At 38.5% G+C, this 26959-nt stretch overlaps 1 protein-coding gene across 1 annotated transcript; it reads left to right on the top strand.

Annotated features, from left to right (window-relative positions):
- The first annotated feature begins 5285 nt into the window (after positions 1 to 5285).
- On the top strand, positions 5286 to 26959 carry LOC127623142 (homeobox protein aristaless-like 4). Its single transcript, XM_052097413.1, has 4 exons — positions 5286 to 5760; positions 14042 to 14355; positions 21333 to 21461; positions 22535 to 26959. Exons 1-4 carry the CDS (start codon positions 5430 to 5432, stop codon positions 22850 to 22852), a joined length of 1092 nt encoding a protein of 363 aa, XP_051953373.1. The 5' UTR covers positions 5286 to 5429; the 3' UTR covers positions 22853 to 26959.

Raw genomic sequence — 26959 nt, 5'->3', positions numbered from 1 at the left:
TACGTGGCTGCCATTTCGGCGTTCCATGCACCACTGAGTGATGGGCCTCTGGGGAGGCACCAGCTGGTCATTCGTTTTCTCCGTGGTACATGGAGGATGAGACTGACAACCAGGTCCAGGGTTCCTGCCTGGGACCTGGCGGTGGTTCTCAAGGGTTATCCCTGGCCCCCTTCGAACCCCTTCAGTCGGCTTCGCCCAAGGACCTGACGTTCAAGATGGCTTTTCTCTTAGCTATTACCTCTCTAAAGAGGGTGGGTGATCTTCAAGCCCTGGCAGTGATGCCAGCTTGCTTGGAGTTTGCCCCTGGCGGAGTTAAAGCCATTTTACACCCGAGACCTGGCTATGTGCCTAAGGTGCCGTCTAACACGGCACGGTCTACGGTCCTGCAGGCTTTTTATCCTCCACCTCATGTGTCGGCAGAAGAAGAGAGGCTCCATTTGCTCTGCCCTGTCAGAGCTTTGAGTGTTTACCTCGAGAGGTCCTCTTCTTGGAGGAGGTCGGACCAACTGTTAGTGTGTTTTGGGTCACCTAAGAAGGGGCTCCTGCCTCGAAACAAACCATTAGTAATTGGATTGTTCAGGCTATTATCTCGGCCTACAAGGTGCGCAATTTGCCTTCACCTTTGGCCGTGAGGGCTCATTCAACTAGAGGCATGGCGTCCTCTAGGGCTCTCTTATCGGGAGTACCCCTCCAGGAGATCTGTGAGGCAGCCGGTTGGGCTACCCCGCACACTTTCATCAGGTTTTACAGTCTGCACCTCCCTAGTACGCCTGGCGCACGTGTGCTCTCGTCCTAGCTGAGTGCCTGAGTTCAGTTTCACCCTAGGGCAGGCCTTTTTTCGGTCGCGTGGCCTAGTGGGCATTCGTTCCCCAAAGAGTCGCTTTCAATGACGCAGCGCGAGTTCCCTCGAAGGGAACGCCTCGGGTTATGACTATAACCCTTGTTCCCTGAGAAGGAACGAGACACTGCGTCGTCCTGCCACGCCCTCAAGGCCTGAGAGCGGCTTGCTTCATCGCTAGGCTAATGTGTATGTGTACCGGCGTCACTTTTATGCATCCGGTTATGCCGTCACATGTTACGTCATGACGCAACACCAATCAAGATTGGAATAGTTTCATTCATAATTCAGAGGCGCACGCTAAGGAGCGTTCCCCAAAGAGTCGTTTTCAACGACGCAGTGTCTCGTTCCCTTCTCAGGGAACAAGGGTTATAGTCATAACCCGAGACGTTTTCCATGCTTGTTCAATAAACAATAAACAATGAATGAACATACACCTGCAGCTTACAGACAGTATGTCACAGTTATATAAACTTTGGACACTAAAGAGACCTTTCTACCTGCCCTGAAAAACACCAAAAGAAAGATGCACAGGGTCCCTGCTCATCTGCGTGAATGTGCCTTAGGCATGCTGCAGAGAGGCATGAGGACTGCAGATGTGGCCAGGGCAATAAATTGCAATGTCCATAGTGTGGGACGCCTCCTTGTACAAGACAGTGCTACAAGGAGACAGGAAGGACAGCTGAATGTCCTCGCAGTAACAAACCACATGTAACAACACCTGCACAGGACTGGTATCTGAATATCACACCAGTAGGACAAGGACAGGATGGCAACAACAACTGCCCAAGTTACACTAGGAACGCACATTCCCTCCATCAGTGATCAGACTGTCCAAAATAGGCTGAGAGAGGCTGGACTGAGGGCTTGTAGGCCTGTTGTAAAGCAGGTCCCTACCACACATCCTTGCCAACAATGTCACCCATGGTCACAAACCCACCTTCGCTGGACAGACAGGACTGGTAAAAAGTGCTCTTCACTGACGAGTCACGGTTTTGTCTCAACAGGGGTGATGGTCGGACTCGTGATCGATATGGAGGTGGAGGGTCCGTTATGGTCTGGGGCGGTGTGCAGAGCATCATCAGACTGAGCTTGTTGTCATTGCAGGCAATCTCAATGCAGTGCTTTTTCAGGGAAGATGTCCTCCTCTCTCATGTGGTACCCTTCCTGCAGGCTCATCCTGAAATGACCCTCCAGCATGACAATGCCACCAGCCATACTGCTTGTTCTGTGCATGATTTCATGCATGACAGGAATGTCTGTGTTCTGCCATGGCCAGTGAAAAGCCTGGATCTCAATCCCATTGAGCACATCTGGGACCTGTTGGTTCGGAGGGTGAGGGCTAGGGCCATTCCCCCCAGAAATGTCAGGGAACTTGCAAGTGACTTGTTGGAAGAATGGGGTAACATCTCAAAGCAAGAACTGGCAAATCTGGTGCAGTCCATGAGGAGGAGATGCACTGCAGTACTTAATGGCCACACCACATACTGACGGTTACTTTTGATGAGTTTTTAAATGACTTATTGTTCATTTTCATTTAGACCTATTTATTTATTTTACAATATCATTGTCTATCCATTGACAGCAATAGCCAGTGCCAATGCAAACTAACTTTAGTATCTATCCTACTGTAACTACTTTTTGTGCACTCAGTTTTCTATACATTTTGTGTGCATATGCATTATGAATACATATTTACAAATAAATACACAAACCCATTTTAACTCTATTTTTGTTGTCTTATGTCTTATTTTAGCGGGAAGGATCTGAGTAACTGGAGAGGAGTAAACGCTAAGAGAACACAAAAAGGTAAATCCAAGATCCTTGAACCAAAAGAGTGCCCAGGGTGACCTCTGTGATTTTAGACACAAAACTGAGTTTGTCAATCTTCTGTTGCTTTCACCAATTCCCAAAATTCCTGTATTCATCAGTTTGAGGCTGGGGCTGGTCAGGCTTCAAGAGGTTCAGGTCCAAATTGGATATGATCCTGTTGTTACTGGAGCTGGACTGGAAGGACAAACTCTCTCAGCAGTGTGTCACAAGTTACAAGAGTGACAGAAAGGCCAGTGGTGGAATATAATGGACAGAACAAACTTTTGACAATAAATCATCAGACTAATATGGACTGATCTCCTTGACATTCATTTAATTTAATTGAAATCCCAGCCATTGGAATAAACAAAAATTCAATTACAATATTTTCAAACATGCCAAATTAACTCACTGGATGTACTTGTGTTGCCTTTCAGCAACTGTCGAGAAAGTTTGTCAAAAATAACAAAAACAATTATTAGAAAAGACCTTTTCCAGACATTACATCAATACAATATTTTTCAAACCACAGATGTGAAAGGTGCCTGTGAGATGAATTACATCTAACCCCACTTATACTTACATGCTTTTACTGCAAGAAGATATTCATAGTAACAAATATGGTAATTGTGAATGGAACTGCCCAAAGATCTTATATCAGACATAATAGAGCGTCCCTCTTGGCCCCCCCAGTAGTGGAGTGAACTGATCAGTATAATTTGCCATTGTCCATATCTACTATTTAGAAGCTGGAACAAGAAAAAAAAGCATGTCATGTGTTTCACTTATTATCTTAATACTTCTTTTGTTACACTACTGTGTATATAGTTTGAATTACTTGTACAGAATTGCCACTATTGGAATACATCGCTGTATGACAGTATTTCTGACAATAATCACGAAAGATGATGCTAAAGATGCTCTTTATAGAATTAACTCAATTTTATAAGCATTTATGAAAAGACTATAAAACATTCATAAATGAGAGTACCCTGCTGTAGTGTCATAAGATGTAGTGTACCCACATATGTAAATATGCCATCTAAATATAAGGCCAAGGAATTTAAATGTTATGAAATTTAAATGTTAACAATATTTCAGCAATTCAGGTCAAATTCAGGGTATTGACTTTAAGGAATCAGTAAGACGACATTTTCAAAAGTTGACTTGTCACTTACTGAGCTGAGAAAACAACACATAAATAAATGAAATGTAATAAATAGATATATAATTATTGATACATATTGCACAAAAATGACACGGGCAGCTCTGCACTCACTAAAATCAATTGAGTTAAAAATGACCCAACACATGGCCCAATGGTGGGTTGATATAGCACCGACCCAATGCATTGGATAGCAAGTTTTACCCAATAAATTGGGTTATAAAATAACTAATTTGTTATTTTTGGGGGGGCCAAAATGTCCTATCCTAGTATTATTGGTACTTTTATTATTGTTGACATTATTTTTATTGCTGTGTAAATAAATTATAATGCACAAGTTACAAATATCTTGAAAATGCTTGGGTAAAATAAATAACCCAATGTTTTTTGGAGTGTATCGAAATATCATTAAAATGTGCATAGATGCACAGACAGAGCAACTGAGAGCACTTTGAATTGATAAGATGCAGATGGATGTCATTAAGTCAGCTGTAGCTGTCAGCACTGTATATTTGCTCATTCTGAAGATGCTGTTTGATTGAAACTACATTAACTAAAATAAATGAAAGTCACAAACTACAATAAGCAAGATGCTACCATGGGAGACTGCCCATGTCACCCATGCCTAAATCCGCCACTGATTTTGCATTTATTAGCTTATGTTAACATTGGGACTGTCTATGGCAGATTTCTGTCCATATTGAGTATTTATGGAATTCATTGGGATTAGCGAAATCTGAATCAGGCCTTCGGATCTCTATTCATTGTCAAATATTCAAAACACAGAATTTTGGTGGAAGGCCTATATGTTCTTTTATTATATTTAATACAATACATTGCCGTGTTTAGCTATATGCTACTAAATAAGGCTTGTAGTAGCCTATTAATAGTCTGTACACTAAATGGTTTGTTATTATACACATGCAGTTCTTTAGTAGCTATAAACTTCTGTAATTCCAACATGAACTAATGTAAAGTGTGACTGTGATGTTCAGTGACATTACAACCTGTTGCATAATCCTAGAGTTATAATTTTTTACAGATAATCATTAGTTAGTTAACATGGTTGAACTAAAAGAAATCGAAAATTATAGAAAACGAATGGGGTATTGAACATTGATTAAGTTATGATGGAAATACTGTAGGCCTACATTTCTTTATGCGTAGAATTTCTTTATGCCTCACTTGCTTCCCCATTCAGTCAGTGAGTTGTATGTCCCTAATTGCATTAATGTCATGCGTTGTGCATCCCACGTGTTGCATGGTTACACATCGTATCCCCTCCTGTGCTCAACCGCCTGACCTCTTATCATGACGGGACCACCGACAGCATGGCAACATCAACATCCTCCGACCGTCCAGGCACTTCTCTCCCCGTTAACCTTAAAGAGGCTTTTTAACATTTGATTTGCTTTGCCTAGTCTCTGGAAAACATCTGAATCATTTTAACTAACTCCAGCTGTCGCCTTGCTGTGGGTGTGTGAGAAGTCCATGTGAGTGCATGGCCGTATCTGAAAGAGAGGAGACTCGTGAGGGTGGCGTTTAGATTAAAAAAAAGGTTTGGGTATTTTTGCGTCTGTGGTTTTTTTTTTCTCTCTCTCTCTCTCTCTCGTTATGAACGCAGATACGTGCGTCTCATACTGCGATATGACATCCATGGATTCATATTATTCACCTTCACCGGGGTATGGAAGAATCCAGCAGGCCAATCCTTACAGCACATTCCAGCCGAGTGACTTGAAATATAGTCCCACTTTTTTGCCAGGCAAAGGTCAAGCTTTCGGGGAAAGGCCGAGGAGCCCTTACCAACAGGAGTGCCTGTCGCTGGACGATAGCACGCCCGAGAGCGCTTATAAGTACCACGTTTTTATGCAGAGACCCACATGCAAAACTCCCCCCGAAGAGGGCAAACTTCACCAGGACGGCGCACTCATTTCTTGCTATGGTGAGTGAGGCGTCTCTTGCATTGCCGTTTTTTTGTTTTTGTTTCACCCAAATGTGCTTAAAAACTTTAGCCAGTAACTCTTTTTTAAACTCACACCCTTACGTTTAGCATGCCACCATAAAATTGTAGTTGTCCCGCGTCAGAACTTAAGGTTGGGGTTCAAAGGAGGCCTAGGAATCAGTGGATGTACTATTTAAACGTTCTTTTAGACAACACAGTATACAGAAATACTCTCGGAATAGCTGTCAAAAGCTTTAGAGAATCATTAAATAGGCTACAGTCACTTCTAGAAGTAGGCCTACAAATCATCTGAGGGTTTTGCTTATAATAATTCACATGACACATTTTAATTGAAGAGGACTAAACGTTATTCACACGTCTCGCATTTGCAATTGTTTAAGTTGCATCTGAAGATTTAAGATATAGGCCTATGAGGTTTCTGTTTAATGTAAAGAACTGCATCGCTGTCTACGAGGAAGGATAACATTAGCTGAATAAAAATGATCAATATTCATGTATTGGCATATCATCAGTAACAAATAATTTAGGGATTTACTGAATCCGCTTAAAACTGTTTCTGAAGACTGCAATTATCCAAATCCACACTCATTTTCGCTTGTTATTTGTCAGAGGGAAAAAGCAATTTATAATTGTCACAGTGACCTCATACTTTGTAGAATGCAGTTTGTCTATGTTAATAAAATAACAAAGCGTCTGTAGTGGTCTCATAAACCATTAAGCCGCAATCAAAGCAGAATAAAAGTAGAATAATAGGATAATAATAAAAAGACAGACTATTGTCTTCTTACAAATGTTGGCATGAAAATCCATCGTTGTGGTTGTAAATTAACCACGCTTAGCCTTTAAAAAAAAAAAAAAAAAAGATTTTATTTATTTTTTACCATTGACCATGCCAATGAAAATGGACACCAACTGTCTCATTAAATGTAGCAGATGTCTATTTTTATTTATTTGACAATTTAAAGCAGGTTTTGTTATTTTTTCATACATTGTTTAGTAGGCTAATTAGTTTTTTTCCGTTACTAAATAATTTCGTTGCGCAATCTTTTTTAACACATTTAATTTGTTTGTTTAGGACGAAAGCTTAAAATAATTAAGAAAAAAAAACTTAAAAAGAAAGGTAGAGAAAATAAAATTATTAATTGTTGATTGTTTTGACATATGGTTAGCGATCTTGCAATAGGTTATCATGTTTAAAAGTTTGCAGTAGGCAATTAGACTATTCATAAAATTACAATGTTAAAGATTTCAACTGTTTAAATCGGGATGACGTCCAAACATGCATGTCGTTAGAAACATGCTTTCTCAAATTAATTAATTATTATTATTAATAATAATAATAATAATCATAAAAAGCCTTCTAATTGCCTTATAAACTTTTTAAGGTGTGTTTAAGCACACTAACGTCTGTGAAATTTGGCGAGTTTGTGTTCTACCACAGAAAATAACGATAATAAAATACAAATATATATTTTTCTTATTATTTATCTATTTATCGGAAACTATAGTAATCGAGATTAGGACTAAGATTTATGTGCATTTAATGTGTATTAAGAAGTTTTAATGTATCGCATATCTCCTGTCCTATAGTATACATTTAGTCATTTTCATTGTTGGATTTCATGTTTTTTTTCCTATTTATGAATTCATGAATTCAGCACAGGGATCTAAAACTTTTAATATTTCTTGTATTTAATTTCCTTTCAAACTGAAAAGAGAATTTGGACAAATGAATAAATGAAAATGTAGTGCAGTGTTTTTATTTATTTATTTATTACTTAGATTTTCATAGCAATGCAGTCAGTGGGCCAATGACTTAAACACATGTGGTCTTAAATTGATATTGACTGTATTAAGGTGCTTGAAACATATTTACTTTTTGCCTAAAACATTTAGCTTTTTTATTAATAGGCTACTATCTCTCAGGTGACATTTTAGCCTTTTCCAGTGTGAAAAATACATAAACAATTGCAGTCTAACTGGACACAGTGACACATGTATGTGTGAAAATAATATGTTATTAATCTGCTATAATTTTGTCAAATTATAATCACAAATATTCTCAATATCACAGTCCTGTGTGCATGGATATTTTGGTAGAAAATCACAAAGGACTCCTTGCATGGATATTTTATATGTAGATGATACACAAACAGTGTTATACTTAGTGTTTTTCTATGTCTGCAGTTTGAGGAGAATATTCTGTTCCTGTTCCATTTCTGCAGTGCATTTGTAGTCTGTAAAGTTTGTCTAAGGTGAAATCTTGTCTCCAGCATAGTCTGATTGACCAGCCAGAGAACATAAATAAGATGAGAATTTACTGTATGGCTGGGCTACTGTATTTTATTCTCTGTGCAGACAGAAATAGGGAGAGGAAGATATGTTTGCTCTTTGAGGAACACAGGCTCACCTCTTCAAGCAAAGCTGTTGGAACAAACTTTTTTAAAACAATTCTAATTATATATGAGAACTGACTTGAGTAACTAGTTACTTGAACTGATTGGCACTGGACCATAGAATTTCAGTCAATATTACTCCATCCTATTGTAGTAATGCAGTTTCCAAAAGAAGAAAATTATGCTGTAATCTGACAGTTTACATTTGGTTACATTATTGGGAACATTAATGATCTTAGTAAAATACCACAGCAATGCATGAAGCCTCTCCAAAAGACAGAGTGATTTATGGCTTGCACTACTAGGGAGTAGGGCATTATTCAGAGGCAGATGTGTGTTATGGACTCCCAGAGTTATCATTCATGCTTTTGTGCTCAGAATGTTCAGTACCACTGGGAGCCCTAAAACGACAAGCAGTGACTGGTTTACATAACCTTTCCTTACAAAATGACCTGTATAAATATACCAACATTGACCAGTTATTGTGATATTAAACTAGGACTTTGTTTTAAATCTAGAGAAACAATCTCTGTGGAGCCTGACATACACATATGACTAATTCGGCACATTGTTTCCAGGAAAGTTTGCTAATTCTGTTTCTCAGGATATGGAGAAAATGGTTTCCTAGGTGTAACATTGTGGACCAGACCACTTTTGAAATTAAACGATGTTGGAACATTCTGTCCTTGCTGCATCCCGGATACTTCCTGATGTTACATTCGTGTTTCACATTCAAGTTGAGATGCTTATTGGAGAATAGCGAGTAATGAGTCAGTTCCCGTAAGAAATCCTATAAAAACGGATTCAACATAGAGTGGTGTATCTTTGTCTAATTTAGCTGTTTCCATTGAAGAAATAACTGACAGACTGAAATAAGAAATATCAGAAACAGAAAATCCCTTACCCAAATTCATTAGTGAGTACTTTAATATACCATGTCCTAGACTCTGTACTGATTGATATGCAGATTCAGCTATGAGTGAAACACTTTTCAGTTCAATGTATGCAATGAAAAAAATATGTATAAATACTCTTGATTAGCTATTTTAAGTTATAGTAAGCATCTGGAAGTGTAATCTGGGAGACAGAAACCTGGCTCAGTTATACTTCTGCAGTATAGGGGAGTCATATATGAGGTACTTTCTCAGGAACTGAGATTTAATGGAAACGCTGTGCAGGTTTCCCACAGAATTCACATTCCTGTGCATCTTGCATGCATTGATCTTTGCAAAGGAACATCTGTAAGTTTTGCTTTTGAACAGATTCAAAATGACTATACAATAACACCAATAATATTGCCTTCCAATACTGTAAATTTCACTCACTTTTAATGAGATTAGAAGGTTAATTGAACACTCAATAAATTGCTTGAGATTTCATAATTGGAGACCTAAATTCTTCATTTGATTATTAATATATTATTAAATTATGTAATGAAGTAACATGTCAATGTCATGTTATCAGAGTCAAAAACTCTCAATAATATGGATACTGTATCTTAATTCCTATTTCTCTCTGACAGTCACTAACTCCATGCCCCCACCAATTTTATCATCTGATTTTTTCATCTGTTTTATAATGTACCTGGAGCTGACCCAGATTATCATATTCTATGAAACGCTAACGGGTGCCCTGCTGCTTTACAGCTAGTTAAATTACACTTTGATGTTTTTCTCCTTGTTTCTTGCAGTGATTAAATAGCCACTCCTTGTAAACATCTGACCTCGGCTAATTCAAAGAGGCACCCGAATCCTTTAGGAGGGAGCCAATTCTCTCAGGTGAACAAGTGGTAAACATGCACTCCAATTAAAAAATCTGTCTTGGTGTGAATTTATTGTCATAATCAATATTAAATCCCCAAGTAACCAAAAACTTTACTGAAAGGAAAACACTGGGGTAAGGGTTTATGCCCCAATATGCTTGCAAACATATGGTTTATTAAACCAAGTTGATTACAGTTTGCAAGACTGGAGGGTTTTGGAAATACCTCTAATATGGAATATTTCATCTGTGAAGGAAGAGCTGAACATTATTAGATTAATTAATTGTTAATCAATGGGAAATATTTACATTTCGATATTTCTAAAACTATTGTTATCTATGGTTAGTATGTGAGCATGAAGGCAGACATTGGCTTGATGGTGGTAGAGTAGTGGTAAACTGAATCTGGGCTGGTGCCCAAAGATCACTGGTTGAATCCTGATAGTGGATGATCATGAGCTTAAGAGGTATTAAGACCCCCTTAGTGTGCCCTTGAGAAAAAAATTAAATACAATTCTACTAGGGGAACTGTCCCTGAAGTGAATGTGCTGTAAGTCATTATGGTTAAATGCATCTGCTAAATGGTGAGTAACGTTTGCACAATAGAGGCAATTGTTCACAAGTCAAGGCACTGTTGAATTCTATGCAGGAAAATGGCAGAGGTCCTTTGTCAAAGAGTGCTGTTACATATTATCTGTAAATGACTAGGCATGCACAAGCACACAACTTGTATGTTAACACGGCTCTCTGCAATGTTTCTAAAAACTCTTTCTGCAACTTTTTTGAAGAAAACTGTCTCATGAAATGTTTATCTCCATGCCAATGTTTAGGTTCCGCGTTCAATATGCAACACACAAATAGCAACACAGAGCATCACTGAAATATCCAAACATTTGGACAATTATCAAACCCAGACTTTTGCTGTCAATGTGAAAATGGCTCTAAAAATGCAAAATATGTAATAGCACTGTTTAGAAACATTGCTGGTAGGCAGATTCAGCATAACAAACAGAGAGTTTGTTATGCTGAATAGAGGAAAGACAGAGGAACCCAAACAGAAAGAGAAGAGATTGCAGATTTGTGTAATTAAGGAGTAACAAAAGTTCAGCTTTTGTATTAGATATGGTTGAATGAAATGGAAGCACTGAATGAAGGGCGCATATCTTGACTATTAGACCTGTTACTTTACCATATTTGGTTTAAAGAATGATACCATGAGCTTAACCATGCAAGATTAGGTAACATGGGATTGTTACCGATATCAGGTAATTTCGTAGCACTTAAAAAATGAGCTACACCCCAGCTGCCCAAAATATGGTCAGCTTAAAAAAACAAGGACAAATCCATGTTCAGTGTCACTATTTAAAATGATTATATTTTGCTATGTTTAACAATGCTTGGCTTAAAGTTTGTTACGGTTACGAATAAACATATGTTCTAACTTGACTTATGACCTACACATGATCTGCCGATACTATCTCAGCATTTACATTTATTCATTTGGTAGACGCTTTTATCCAAAGCGACTTACAAAAGAGGAAAAATCATAAAGCAAATCATAAGCAAATCATCTTAAGGAGACAGTGGTACGAAAAGTGCCATACTACAAAGTTTCACTAGCATCAGAATAGTATACAAAACAGATTTAAGTGCAACAAGAATTGTATATATATATATATATATATATATATATATATATATATATATATATATATATATATATATATATTTTTTTAATGTTTAAAATTTTTTTAGTGACTGGTTAAGTGCTTTTGGATAAGATGTGTTTTTAGCCATTTTTTGAAGATAAAGAGTGAGTCAGCTTCACGGATTGAGTTGGGAAGGTCATTCCACCAACGTGGTATGATGAAACTGAAAGTCCGGGAAAGTGTTTTGGTGCCTCTTTGTTTTGGTACGACAAGGCGACGTTCCTTAGCCGACCGCAGGCTTCTGGTGGGAACGTAGCTCTGCATAAATATTTTTAGGTATGCTGGAGCAGACCCAGTGACTGTTTTGTATGCCAGCATCAGGGCCTTGAATTTAATACGTGCATGAACTGGCAGCCAGTGGAGAGAGACAAAGAGTGGTGTAACATGCACTCTCTTTGGTTCATTAAAGACCAGACGTGCTGCTGCATTCTGGATCATTTGGAGAGGTCTAACAGCACTTGCAGGAAGGCCTGCAATGAGAGCGTTACAGTAGTCCAGTCTAGTTATGACAAGTGACTGAACAAGCAGTTGTGTGGCATGTACAGAGAGGAAAGATCTTATCTTCCTGATATTGTAGAGTGTAAATCTACATGATCTTGCAGTCTTTGAGATGTGGAGCATTTAAGAATCAGCTGAATATACATCAGTTCCGCGAGCACTTAACAAATCCTCACTATATGCGTTTACTATTTAACATAAAAAATAAAATAATAATAAAACCTTGTGTTACATGTATGACATGGCAGTCTCATAAGGGAGGCGTAGGAACTTTTTGCATGATAATTGTCATTTCTCGTAACTTTTAACATACTGTATGTAAATGTAGTCACAATAATATTAGTAACATTACATAGATTTTCTTTAAAGCAACCTAACCAATTATTACAATAATCACAATAATGCATTCTAAAAAATGACAAACAAAAAAAGCACTATAAAACTTTGATTGTTTAAATGAGTTTGGTCAGGATCTGACTGTTACAGCAGATAGGAACGATGATCATTAAATAAAGACTTCAGATCTGTTGCTCACACAATGTGATCACAAGGCATTATACAACCAGCAGTCTAGCACACAAATAGAGGATTACTTTTATGATCTTTTTATGGGGCTTTTCTCGCAAAATGGACATTCTAAAAAATTTCGTCATGACAGTGTGTTGCCTATGAAGGAAATCCAAACCAAGACCAGTGTTACTCAAACCAAAGCAAGAAATGAAAGGAACTGATGATAGAGTTATCCTGTGAAACTTCAGAGAATCTAGCAGGATATGCCAAACATGAGCAGAAAAATTCAAGCTTGGACTGCAATGCCCCAAACACCCAGTTTACTTTCACACAGTTTAAGGAGATACAGTTATGTTTTGATTATTTACTTACAGTCTATGCATGTTTGTACTCTCATCAAGTCTCTAATTCAGGCATCTAAAATAGGGAACATATTTTCAACTAAGAATGACCATATTTATGTGAAAAAATGTTTGTATAAGGAGTAGATTAGTGTTTTTGTTATTGTGGCTGCTTCAATGTTGATTTCCCTCCACACTCTAGACATGTAATGATCAGCACTAGTTAAGTTTTCAGATGTGTTATGAATATATCTACTATAATGGACTGAGAAACAGGATAAGATAAAGCCTCTTTCTCAATATTTTGTCTTTACGCAAAGACAAAAAACATTCACCTTGCCAATCATCACATTTCTAGAATCAAAAAGAGCAAACTTGCATGGAAAGGAGCCCATGAAAAAGTGGGACAATAATTTTTCTGAAAGCATGTGTTGTAAAGCAAATTTTTTGTAGTTGTAAATTATGTAATACAATCATCAGGAATGTATATTTATTAACCATATGCCCTAACCCAAACTCAAACACCACACCTAATTATGAGTGATCAAAATGTAATTTAAAAGGGAAAATGCAACCTCTGAATCACACTTATCATTGATTCTGTGAACATGATTAATTGGTTTCCATGTGTCCAGAACCCATATTTTTGTGGATGCTGGTACAACATGCTATCAGTAGCGCCACAGGAAAAGGTAAAGATGTTTGAATTGATACAAAGATGTGTGAAGGGAGATGGCATTTGGCAGTAAATCAATGTGAGGGTACCGGAACATTAGGTTGCAACATGTCGAGTTCCTGTGTGATCATAACCATAACCCTAACCCTGATGTAATTTACGTTTTAGAACAAAATGGGAAAGTCTCTTCATGTAATGTTAACCCCACATTTTCCGCTTCTAAAAACCCATGAAAAATTCCTGAGAGAATCTATGCAGAATAGTCATCGGGATTGGTGACTTCAAATTGATGTCATGACTGAGCTGCTGTATATTCACATGCTAAAGTGATATATCACGACTAATGCAGGGAAATATGTCTCTTCCCAGGTAAAGATGGCACTGGACTGACAGATATAGAATTGCCTCAATCTGCCGATCCCACAGGTATGGATGGTAGTTACATCAATGTTAAAGACCCTGGGGTCAAAGGCCAACTAGAACATCCTGTCTCTGAGCTTGGCAGTCCTCTGAACAATAGTGAACCCGAGAGCAACAAAGGCAAGAAGAGAAGGAATCGTACCACCTTCACCAGTTACCAGCTGGAGGAGCTAGAGAAGGTTTTCCAGAAGACACACTACCCAGATGTCTATGGCCGTGAGCAACTGGCTCTCAGAACGGATCTCACAGAAGCAAGAGTGCAGGTAGGCCTGGTCAGCTGAGCTATGCACCCAATGTTTTTATGAGAAAATTAAATCATAATCTATAGCCGGTTTTCCATTGGGTCAAGCTGTTCTTGTAAAGCTGGGGCCAGACTAGCAGACTTAGAACAACTCGATTTGGGAGGGAGTATCACACTTAGTGACTGTTTTTGCTGATATTTCCCTCCTAGCTGGTGAGCCTGTCACCCATATTGATTAAAAACAGTGGAAAGGTGTAACACTTAACGACTGCCTTTGACTTTTCTCAACGATTCATTGTCATGCCCCATTTTCACAGCCAATCAACCTAAAGCTTTTGAAAATAAAGGTAATTTTCAACATTACTCCAAGAGTCTGCAGCATCTGCTATGTTTGGTTGTTTGTTAAAGGCAGACATGTCCCATAGAGAACGCATAGCAAAAAGAAATTGCAATAAATTGTGTAATTTTGTAGAAAGTGAACCATTCAAAAGTATATTAAAGCACCATGAACTAAAATAAGACAAAAGTACAAACTTGTAAGATATGCATATTTATACATAATGTCATATGAATGTAGACTACAATATATTTATATAATCTAAAGCTGTATACAAATATAAAGCTTATGTTTAGGTTATATAAAATAATACAAGGTTTTGCACATTTATAGTCACTTTGTGGAAAGATCTGTTTGTCTGTGATGATATTACATATTAGATATGTCATACAAACATACTTGTTGACTCCAAAGTGCAAGAAGCTTCTCATCCAAAAGCAGATTAATTCGGCTTTTGCAAGGTTATATTTTAAAATGGACCAAAACTTGAAAATTTACGTTGTTGTTATTTTTATCCATTATTAGTTGCTTTTGTATTATTTCTACATTGAAAAGTACCTGTTCTCACATTCACAGAGCTCACTCTCTCTTACTGTTTCTTTTCTGCCGCAATACAAAAAACTTATCGTGAAGATGGAGTAACGTTTCCTTGTGAAAGTGTATTATTGTTTATTTATCCAATCGAGGCTTGTTGTAGAACGTATGTCCACATGCTGTTTTCAGTGAGTAAAGAAATGCATCCAATAAAAACAGACTGTTGAGGCTCATTTTAGTGCAAGAAACAAGCTTGGTGATAGAATCTGAGTACTTGCTTGTACTTTAGCTTGATGTCTTGTCCATTCATCAGTAAAAGAAGAAGCTCAAGGACCCGCCTCAGTGACAGAATGATGTTTCAAACAAAACAGATGTTTTTTTTCAGCCTTTGAAGTCATTAACTCAGCAGGGAATCTCAACAGTCAAGTGATTAACACCTCCTACTGAGAGACGCTAATGCGTGCTCTGTCTCCCTCTGCCTGGCCGGTGATTATGTTAATGATTCTAACACCTGAAAATTACTGGAAAATTTAGCGAGTGTGACGGCACCTTATCGGAACCATCCCATTGCGTACCAATTCAAGCTCTTTTGCACTGTTACAGTTTTCCATCGTAGAACTCTAAAACAGAATTAGAAAGGGCTGACTGATCAAGTGACCAATCGTGAGTTGCCACATCACTAAATTTTCACATTTCACCGGCATGGTTCTCTGTTCTGTGTATGGTTAGCTAACGGTTAGCTGTTTGCTAACTTTAGCCAGATTTAGCCACATAATTAGACTAAATTAGACAGCGCCTTTGTCACAGGGACAGGTATATCTCAAGACACCAACTTATTTCAGTGATATCTGTCAGGTAATGGGGTATTTTATATGTGGAATTCAAAAAATTATTTGCAGCACTTTTACGTTGTAAATAACCCAGAATATTTATTAAAACACTTATACAAGTATAAGTCAGTTCGACCTTCATGTCATTTTGATAATTATTAAACTATTTTATTAATTATTAAACTATATAAACTATTTTCATGCTCTCATTTCTGTCTAGCCTGTTTTAAAACACAGGTCTCCATCCTCACATCAGTTTTCCCAAACTTCTCATCCAAGTTTAGTGTCTCTCTCCACACCACAGTGTTTAAGGATGTTAAGAAGAGTCAGTGAGAAATGTATGCTGCACATCAATGTTCTTTGGCAGGGAAGAAAAAACAGTTTAAGATGCCATGGACAATGTCCACATATAGAATGAGGCATTGTCAGGAACCTGGCCATGTTTTGAAGGTACAGTGAAATAACTGCGTTCATTCTGAGACCAAACAGAACCAACTATCCCACACACATGAGTCCAATTACCTCTAGGCTGACAACACAGTGCAGACTCTGTTGAGTGACTACAGGGTTTTACCCATTTTTCAAAAACATACCTACTGACATACGCAATTGAGATGAGCCCCTCCCGTTTTCTTTCCCAGCGCTGTTGTATAGTCCTGGCTGTCGCTCTTTCATGCTCACTCTCACTTTGAACAAACAGTACATTCTCTTTTGACACACTCTGATAGAAACTTATGTTTAGAGCATTGGCGCATACAGTAAATGACACTGATAGAGGATGTCTTGCATAGAATAATCATACCTGACCTTTTATAGAATAAAAAAAAAGCAATGAAATAAACTGAAAATAAACTGGAAATTTCATGATCAGATTGAGGAAGAAATCTTTATTGTCAGTTAGAGGAATTTTTGTGAAATCACAGTTTGTTAATTATATAGATCACTCTATAAATCACTGCAAGTTAAAGTTGAAGAGATGTCTAAAAATATGCCATTTGTAGGATAATTTCCCTGAAAGTGTAAACGCTGTGACTTTGGTGTTATCAAAATTTTTCTCTGTTTGCTAAAGCTTCCCACCCAGCCCATAATTTATAATTTGGCTCAAACATTGGTGTGAGTTTGGGGTGGTTACAAATCTAAAGGCTTCAGAAATAACCAGTCACAGCCGAGTTTGCTTTCACTTGTAAACACATGCACGTGGCAGACCATGACATCTGTAAATTCAATGGATGATTCAAGACTTATTGTGGTGGTGGTGGTGGAGAAGCACAAAGCGCTCTATTGTTTACCTTTTAGATGCATATGTGGTCCTCCTCATGTAAATAAGATTTCATAACGATCAAGTTTGTAATACTTATCAATGATCCACTCCTGATAACCATTTTGAGGTAAGGGAATGAAGTAGGGGGACATTCGTCAAAAAAAGGTTCTTCAAGACATTCTTCAGCTTTAATATCCAGAGACAACTATAAAAAGGTCATTTGTAGGTTGATTCCTATAAAAACTAGAACAGTGGGTCTCCTCGTCCCTGGGTCGCCCGTCTCAGGGGCGCTTCGAAGTCTTCTACTTGGCGGCCAGCCGTGAGAAGGGAGGGGTCTGCTTCCTGCGGTGGGGTCAACACATGGCATAGGTGCACTGCGAGCACCTTATCCACTGCGGGCATTGAGAGTACCCCTTGTCCGACCCACCATCGAGGGTAGTGAGGGCAGGGGAGCTGAAAGATCGGGACCGGGCAGTAAAAGATGCCTCCCTCGAACTTGTCGGCTCCTCGTGCACTTCCGGGAAGAAAGGAACTGGGGTGGGGCGTGGCTGTGAGCGGCGCAGCGGGCCCAGGATCCAGTCATCGAGCCATGAGGGTTCAAGGGAGAGCGGAGGGTTCCACTCTAGCCCGACACTTGCGGCTGCCTTGGAATTTATGTCCGTCAGCCTGTGACTGGGCGACCACCCCCGAGGGGGGAAGCCCAGCCGAGGCTTCCGCGTCTGACTGGACGAGAGCTCATCAACTTCGCATGCCCCAAACAAGAGGTTGTATTCGCCCTGAGACGAGCCGGTGCACTCATCCGGAAGCCCGATCGGGGCAAACGACGGCAACCAGTAATAACACACAATGAAAAGGCATCTTTAAAAAGATACTCTTTCAGTTTGTTCTGCCGAAGCACCCAGGGGCGATCTCTGCAGTGCACCAGTGCAGAGGGGGGTGAAGCCGCTGTAATGAGCCTTCAGAAATCCAGCAGAGATGAATGGGAAGCCGTGGGAAGTCAGCTCAATGAACATCAACCGCTTGGCTCCGAAGAGAAAATCTGAATGCGCGGTTCGCACCCCAGCTCCTTTATACCCGTATTTTCGGGGGAGTGGCATGCAAATACAACTCATCATTGGCCTTTTTATCAAAAGCTCAGAGGTGTCTCTGGGTTCCCAAGAGTGACCCCTAGTGTCACTTCATCGACACAACGTCGAGTGAGTGACAGATAGGGAACTACAGTTCCAACAAACATTCGCAAATAGCATCGTAAATTTGTGTGGTTGGAACTACAGCTCTCCATCTGTGGTTAGAAGCATATTCTTGTTAGTTTGCGGTGTCAACATCATTTGAATTCACTGAGGCTTCTATTTCTTTAATTCAATATATAGTTTTCATTGTGTAACACGCTTACACACACTTAAGAAAACTGCTTCTTCTATAGTTTTTGCAAAAAGTAGCATTCTGAAACATCATGTAAATGTGTCCGTGTTCTGTACACTGTAACGGATTAAGAGAAAGCCATTTAACACACCTAGGTTTTGGTCATAGAATGCGGCTTATATGTGTGCATGTTTGTATGTGTCAAATCTCCATTTTCGACAAGTCATACACAATCAAAACATCTGTAGTGGTTTGAGAGCACTCAAATGCACTCAGCTGTGGTTTGGGGTTGTTGGTTTGTGTCATGATGTGCTAACAGTGGATCAGAGCTGGCCTCATTGTGATTGATGAGGTGGACCTGCTCCAGACATGAGCAAGGCTGGACCTGCTGGCTGAGTGGAGACAGAGGAAAAGCTATCAAAGTGCACAGATCCAACCTGAGCTGGCAGGGGAGAGTTCAAATCCATACATAAATAGTACAGTGTGGACGTCAGCGTGAAGAGCCGTAGCAGGGCTTTCATGTGCCTCATGATTTATGGCTTCGCACAGTGGCGGATTTAGCAAATTGGGGGCCCAAGGCGAAGGTATGTATGGGCCCCCCCGCCAAAAAAGTTTACAGACTGAATGGTGGATAGGCAGGTAAAGCTAATCTACGGCCCGTAGCAAGCCTACAGTGCTTTGGTCGGTGGCAGCAGGATTAGCACAGCTAGGGCTTGGGCTATTACTACACTGTAAAAAAAAAAAAAAAAAGTAAAAAATAACTGTGAGACTTACAAAAAGATTTTCTCTGGCTGATTATAAAACACATTCGTTATGGCATGAAAATCCGAGAGAAAATGTGATCAGGTGTTGTTGGCTATTTATTGATGATGACATAATCATTATGTAGTGGCCTGATTCAATGATCTACAGAGAGGAATGCTTAATACGAATTAATATTTCACGTTTTTGAGTATTAAAGCTCTGTGAACCTACCGCATGCGAGCTAGCAGTGACAAACAGGTAATCTGAAGAACTTTAAAAACACATGGTGTACAATAATGGTTTTGAACTACAGTATGATGTAGACCAACACAGACATCAAGAATCAGCATATGAATCTCAACAACGGTGACAATCAACAGAATAATCAGATAAAACTCTGAACATCACAAAACAAGCTACTAAAAAGTTGCAACAATAACAACAGCAAAAATAAAAGCAGATAATAATAATAATAAAAGAAAATACTAAAGGTGATGATACACAGGGCAACTTTTTGAGCAATGTTGCCGTCAACAGGCAACCAGATGAGACACAGGGCCTACGACCGATGTAAAATATCCAGATAGAAATGTATTGCCCATTTTCAATGGGAAAGTGCCCAAGCAACATTGCTCAAAAAGTTGCCCTGTGTATCATCACCTTTAGGCAATTCAGCATAATTTATTCATGCTGCAATGTATGCTGGGAGATATTGATGAGTTTTGATTGATGGCTCCCATCATGCACTGCACTTATATCATCACAGTTGTTGATAATGATTCATTATGCTGAATCTTGATGTCTGTGTGTGTGTTTGAAAGTTCAAAACTTCATTGTGCACAATGTTTTACAAATTCTTCAGGTTAACGTTATCACAACATATGATGGATCACATGCTGTAGAATCATAGGGCTACTACAATTACGTTAGTAAAAAAAAAAATGTTTTACCGTAAATTTCACAGGTTGACTCACCAAAGCCTCCTCATCGCTGTCAAAATGGCCATCACTGGACAACTCTTCCTCAGTGTCAACCTCGATAACACTGTTGGTGACGGCGGGCGGCAACAACGCGATGTCCTCTTCAATTTCTTGGTTGACGTTATCCTCACCTAGCACCACTTCACAGCTAGCTGCTGCTATAGCGGCATGTTCAACTCGCTGGACATTTTTATTCCTGTCTGTATCAGTAACGTTAGCCGTAAAAAAGTATGTCATCTTTGGCAGCGTTGCCAAATACTTATCAGCGTCTTTTCACTTTTTTCTTTTAATTGTGCCACTTGGGTAACTTCTTTTCATTTTCGTGTTTAGACTCGTCTTGTTTCGTCTCTGTTTGTGTACATCCCTGTCCTCCTGTCACTGTGTGTTTATCTTTCGCGGCGCGCACCGTTACGGACTAGTCCATTTCATTGTGAAAATAGGGGGTGTATGTGTAGGGACAGATAACCATGAACTGGACATTTTAACCAGTACTTCAACGTTTCAATGTATTTCTTAAGAATGTTAATAAAATGTACTATGCTTTTGAAGTGTTCATGATGATAAGGGGCCTTTTATTTGATTATTTCTTATTATTTGTTTTAGGTTGGTTGGGGGCCCCCCTACTTCGACCGCTGGTAGGGGGCCTCAAGCAGCCGCCTACCTATGCCTCTATGTTAAGACCGCCACTGGCTTTGCATATGCTCCGTCTCTCAATAGTCACTACAGGAGGGATCCAGGTCTTGGTAGAAAGATTTTAGTTATATTGGGCAAAGTATAACATTTTCAATAATTTGTACATCTAATACTAATGTAGAAACAGAATGAATACAGTAAACAATACTTTGTGTTTACGATACAGTGCTTCTATTGTATCCCCTCTAAATCTTGGCCTTTTGCACACAGATATTTCCAGATATTTGGTGGGATGACCGTGTTTTCCATTTTCTGCAGGTGTGGTTTCAGAATCGTCGGGCAAAATGGAGAAAAAGAGAACGCTTTGGTCAGATGCAGCAAGTTCGGACACACTTCTCAGCGGCTTACGAGTTGCCTCTTCTTACACGACCAGAAAATTATGCACAGGTAAAAGGTCAAAAGATCAGACTCAGGGGAACCTATAAACATTACCAACCACAGATTTATTGTTTCAGTATAAAGGCAAAGATACTACTTGACTAAGTGTGGAACTGTACACTATGAAATCTAATTAGCTGAACTTACTGAGATATTTCAAGGCAATATGCTTTGCATGCTTTTTAGTAAACATACCTATTTGGCTCAAGTAAACTGAACTATGTTTTTAAGTAATGTTAACTAGTTACAAGTAAACTGAACTCATCTCTGATTAAACTACATACAAATCATTGTTTTTATTTAAATATTTAAATGGAGTTTAATGCAATATGGCACACTGGATTCTACTCCATATCTCTTTGTGCACATAAATGTGCACTTTTGTAAAATATAATTGAATGCAATTGAATGAAAATACAATGGCTTGAATTTAACAGGCTCCAAGTTCACTAGAGGTAACACTAATCACCCTAATCTTAACTTCAAACAAATCACAACTATCAACCAACTACAACAAAATAACAACAATAGTAATAAGAATTAAAACTATATACATTTTTGAATAAGAATTATAATTAAACTACATAAGTTGCCTTGTTTTGGACAAACATACATCATTTATTGAAGTGCAAGGGCTTATAGGTATTTTGCACAGCTGCAATTGTGTGCCTGATAATTTTGAGTTAGTAGTACTCAAAGTCAAAATTTAAAGCATGTTTATATTATGATTCCAAAATATGACATTTCATATACTGTTTAATTGGGACAACTTAAATGTTTTTATTAATGATAATATTAAGATTTAGAGAGTAACTGTAACTTAAAACAAGTAAGAATAGTAAAACTAATGCTAATGAGTAAACAATTTTTTTTAAGAACTATTTTCATGAACCAGATCAAAATATCCATCTCAGATAAACAATTAATTCTCAAATGTAACTTTATACTGTACTCTACTGCTATGCCTATGATGACTGCACACTGGTCTCATAGAATCACGTTACTATTTTAAAGCCAACATATTTTTATGTTGTTCGTTGTTCAAAACACTAGATGTGCTTCAACAATGATTTTCGTTCTAGATTCAGAATCCGTCATGGCTAAGTGGCAGCAGTGCAGCCTCACCAGTGCCTGGTTGTGTTGTATCCTGTGACACTGTAGCATCCTGCATGACCCCTCACCCTCACTCTGCAAGTGGCGTGTCTGATTTCCTGGGTATGCCCAGTCCAGGTGGGAACATGGGACAAACACACTTGGGCAGCCTTTTTGGCAACCCTGAAGTGGGTGGAACCGTGAATGGCTTTGACCTCAACGTTGAACCAGATCGCAAATCCTCCAGCATCGCCAGCCTGCGCATGAAGGCAAAGGAGCACAGTGCTGCAATCTCATGGGCCACATGATTCCCTCATCTGGGACACAGACGACCAGACAACCTCAGCCCTGAGCTGTCAGCATAAATGAGGTGAAAGTTTATGCCATCTGGAGCCAATATGGACAAAAGAAATGGAGGCTAATACGATACTATGCTTGGAGAAGCCTTAATTTGTAATTTTGTTTGGAGGAATTGGATGGTGCTGTAGCACAGGGTGTTAAATATGAGGAAACTGATGGGACAGTTACAAAATGAAGATTATTTTATTAAGAAAATTACTTCTGTTGGACCATCAAAATATCAGTATGCTCTATGTTGCCCTATCTGTTACCAGACATAAATGGTTAAAGTTAACTTCAAAAGTTGTTGTGCAGTCACATAAATAAGTGCCAGTGCTCTATACATGATTCCCATATTCAAAGTCTGAGCTCAATCAGGCTGCTCCACTTAGACAATATAACTAAATAAAACATTTTATTTGCATGTAGCTACATGAAAGCGTACTTAACACAAATTTTCACATTTCACAAATTTTATCAGATTTTTGAATGAAATGCCTGAGCAGGGCACATTGCTTTAGTGCATGGTTTAAGTGAGTCTCGAGAATACATCATTCTACATGCATCAGTTCTTTTGCACTTGACTTTAAACAGCCCGTAAGTTGGCATGTTGCTTTCGAATGTTCCAGTACCCTGACATTCGTTCTTATCCTGCATTGAAGCTAGGAAGTAATTGCGTTTGCATAATTATTGACATGCACGATTCTGAGGTTCCATTTTCCATCTAACAATACATTTTTACCCCGCTGACAGTTAGGCTTAGGGTTAGTGTTTGAGGGTACAGTTAACGAAAAATCTATTACTCTTAACTGTATTATATAATTTACAGCTAAGTACAACTCTCTTTTGGTTCACCTCTGTGGGCATGTCACCAAGAAAATGGAGCTCAAATGGACCTTGTTTTTTTTAAAACACTTCCCGCTTTGGCCACTGGGGGCATTGCTTCATATTTTACTAAGCAAGTTCAAGTTTAGCTCAAGAAAAGTCAACCTACTGTTTCCAAATTCACTGATCATGTATCGTGGCAGTTCCAAGGTAACAAATGTCCTCTGAGTGGTGCAAAAAGCTAGTTACAGAACAGAATACGTTTTTAAAGGTTAATGCTCTGTTGAATTTTAAACCTACAGAACCTACCTCTCTACCCTAAACCTAACCGATAGTGGCTGAATAAGCAAATAAGAGATGAAAAATACAATTGCTGAAGCAACCATGTCATTTTACGGTGCTTCTATGACACTTTAGTCTCGCGTGTCAACTTGCGTGCTCTTCAGGACTTGTACCCTAGTTCTAATGCAATGTTATATCATTAAAGCTACTGTGCAATATAATTGCCACTGAACAAGCTTGTAAATGTTAATAGTTATGTAATGTAAATGTTAAAATGCCTTACAAGTCATACACTATAGTAAAAGTGTTTTGACATCGTAAGATAGCATTGTGTGGGAAACAGGGCAAAAAGTATGTGTTTATGAAGTGATCAACTGCCCTTCTACTCATGTTTTGTGTGAAAGACAAAAAAATGCCTTTGTTGTAGAGCCTCTAGTGTTTTAGTATTTCACCCATTATCTGTTGCAATTCACACAAAATGTCACATCAAATTTGTTTTCACAAAAATGTAGACTTGGTATAATAACATGTTTCTGTGAGACCAAGGTGGCAAGCTTTTGTCCTCACCAGGCTAAACTAGCTTAACCAGCAAGTCTCCCTTGGTCAGTCAGCTTCATCGGAAGACCATGATGGTCTACCAAGGCAACACCAAGACTTACCAGCAGAAGCCAACTTGGACTAGCATGAATTACCATCTAAGCCATCTAAGCTTCCATCAAAATTCCATCTCCATACATCACTCCCTGTTTGGGACTTTTGCAAGGATCAGCATGGAACAAGTTATATCAAAATCACACACTCAATAGAGACAACACTCATCCATTCTTCATAAGCCAATCAAGCACTAGGATTGCTCAAAACCTTTTAAAACAGACCTTTTTCATGTGATATCTACTGTAGCAATTTGGTCTTTTTTTCTTCATCCTTTTTGTCCTCAAGTTCCAGAAATACTCCCTTTAATCACAGCCACATTCTCTAAACCAGAGGTAATAGGACATTGTTTCCAGATAAATGTTGGAATGCTGTGTTTGTTTTGTGTTAGCAGGACATAGCCCTATCACTTGAGCTCGAACATAAGCGTAACTTCGTTATTTTTTTGGCTCAATCCAGCATGCTCTTGCTCCATAGGGCCTTTGCAGCAGCACTAGACCTAGTGTTTAGTGTCAGTCATGGGCTGTGCAGAGTGGGTCATCACACAAAGGCTCTGCTTCCTGTCAACACTGGCCTCTGGACTATTCTGAAGAGAGCCTCTAGGCATTATAGTTCACTAGACTAGCCAATAATGTGCAGCAAGAGGAAACTTGGTTTGTTTCTTTTGTGCTTCTTATCAGATTAAAGATATGTACGTTGCAGTTGTTTTAAATTTACAACTAAACCAATCTTTCTGTCCCATATTATGAGACCATTTAAACATCCAAATGAAAACTATACATGTCAATTATTGTATCTCTTCTTTAAATCAATTAAAACAAAACACACTTTACAGAGTTTCTAACAGATGAATCATCATTCCACCTCTTTTAATGTTAAATGCTAGAGGTCTAGTTTGTGTATTTTTTTCTACAGCATGGCACCATTGTTCTTTTCCTCAGTTTAAATACTACTGAGATGTGCCGATAAAATGAATATTGTCATCAGTTCTTTGTGTTTTTACAGCATGCACTTTGGATAATCTGGTGACTTGCTTGTTATGTGTGTTTTAATGAATTATATAATTTCCTGGTTTGCTTATTATTCCTGATAAAAAACAAAAGTTTGTTCTGTAAAATTATTTTAAAATTTGCCCCTGAAAATATTGTATGTATAGTTTGTATTGCATGTATCTTATGTAATGCAGGCATTAAAGACTAGATGGTGTTTTTAATAAATTATAGTAAAATGGTTATGGAAACACTCAAAACTAAACACATTAAAAAAAATGTCTACTTTATTTCCTTTACTTGAGAAGACAGTAGTTTGTTTTAACAAATAAAATTGCTTAAGAAGTATTGTCAGCAAGTAAAATCATTCACCTCTGAGCTGTCTGAACTTCTGATTGTTTGGACATATTATTGGTCTAAAAATATGAAAATAGTAATAAATCATTGGATTACATACATTTTAAATATACAAATTTTTTCATAGCACAGAATCCCATTAGTAAACCTAGCCAGTGAAATATTGTGGAAAATCAAGCAATGATTTATATGTAAATGGCCACTTAGCCACAACAACAACTGTTCAAACCGATGCCCAATTGGACTAACATTATTCTAGACCGGCGGTTCTCAACCTTTTTTGGGTGAACACCTCTGATATATATACAGTATAAAACTGGATCGCTGATGCAATGTTAAACTGCTAGAAGGATGTGAAGCCACCGGAAGTGTTTGAGCGGCCATGTTGGTATGCCCAAACTGCCATAGCATCAATGACTAATGAAGCACGAAAAAACCTTCTGATAGGACAGTTGCATTTCACCCTCTAGTGACAATCATGTTTAATGTTCAATTAGCTTGTTATGAATATTCGTTGGAGAAGATATACACGGATCGCGATGTCAGCGCATTTATCTGCCCAGGTGTTCAGCCTATCAGTACAGCACAACGATCACCAAAGAAAGCATCAAAACTGTCCACAAGTTGTAATGTAAGAATGAAAATCTGTAATATTAGCTTGTTTTGAGGTAATAATATATCCATTTGCCTCAGATGGTCTTTAAAATGTCAAACCGGGATTTTAAATTCACCTAAAATGCCTGGGATTTGCCTGTTTTCATATTGAAGCGCTCGCTGTTGTCATACATGGATACATGTCATAAATTATGTGTTCATTTGCCATTTAAACCTAGCATATCAGTTTAATTTTAAAACTTTGCTTTGCATGTCTCCCTCTCTGTGTGTGTGTGTGATAGAGGGAGAGAGAGCATGTGATCTTATTCAAGTGACTGTGAGAACAATGCACGTTTTGATGAAAACATAAAACTCTGA

Source organism: Xyrauchen texanus, chromosome 29, assembly GCF_025860055.1.
Source record: "Xyrauchen texanus isolate HMW12.3.18 chromosome 29, RBS_HiC_50CHRs, whole genome shotgun sequence".
Classification (NCBI taxonomy): Eukaryota; Metazoa; Chordata; class Actinopteri; order Cypriniformes; family Catostomidae; genus Xyrauchen; species Xyrauchen texanus.
This window is presented reverse-complemented; position numbering and strand designations above follow the sequence as displayed.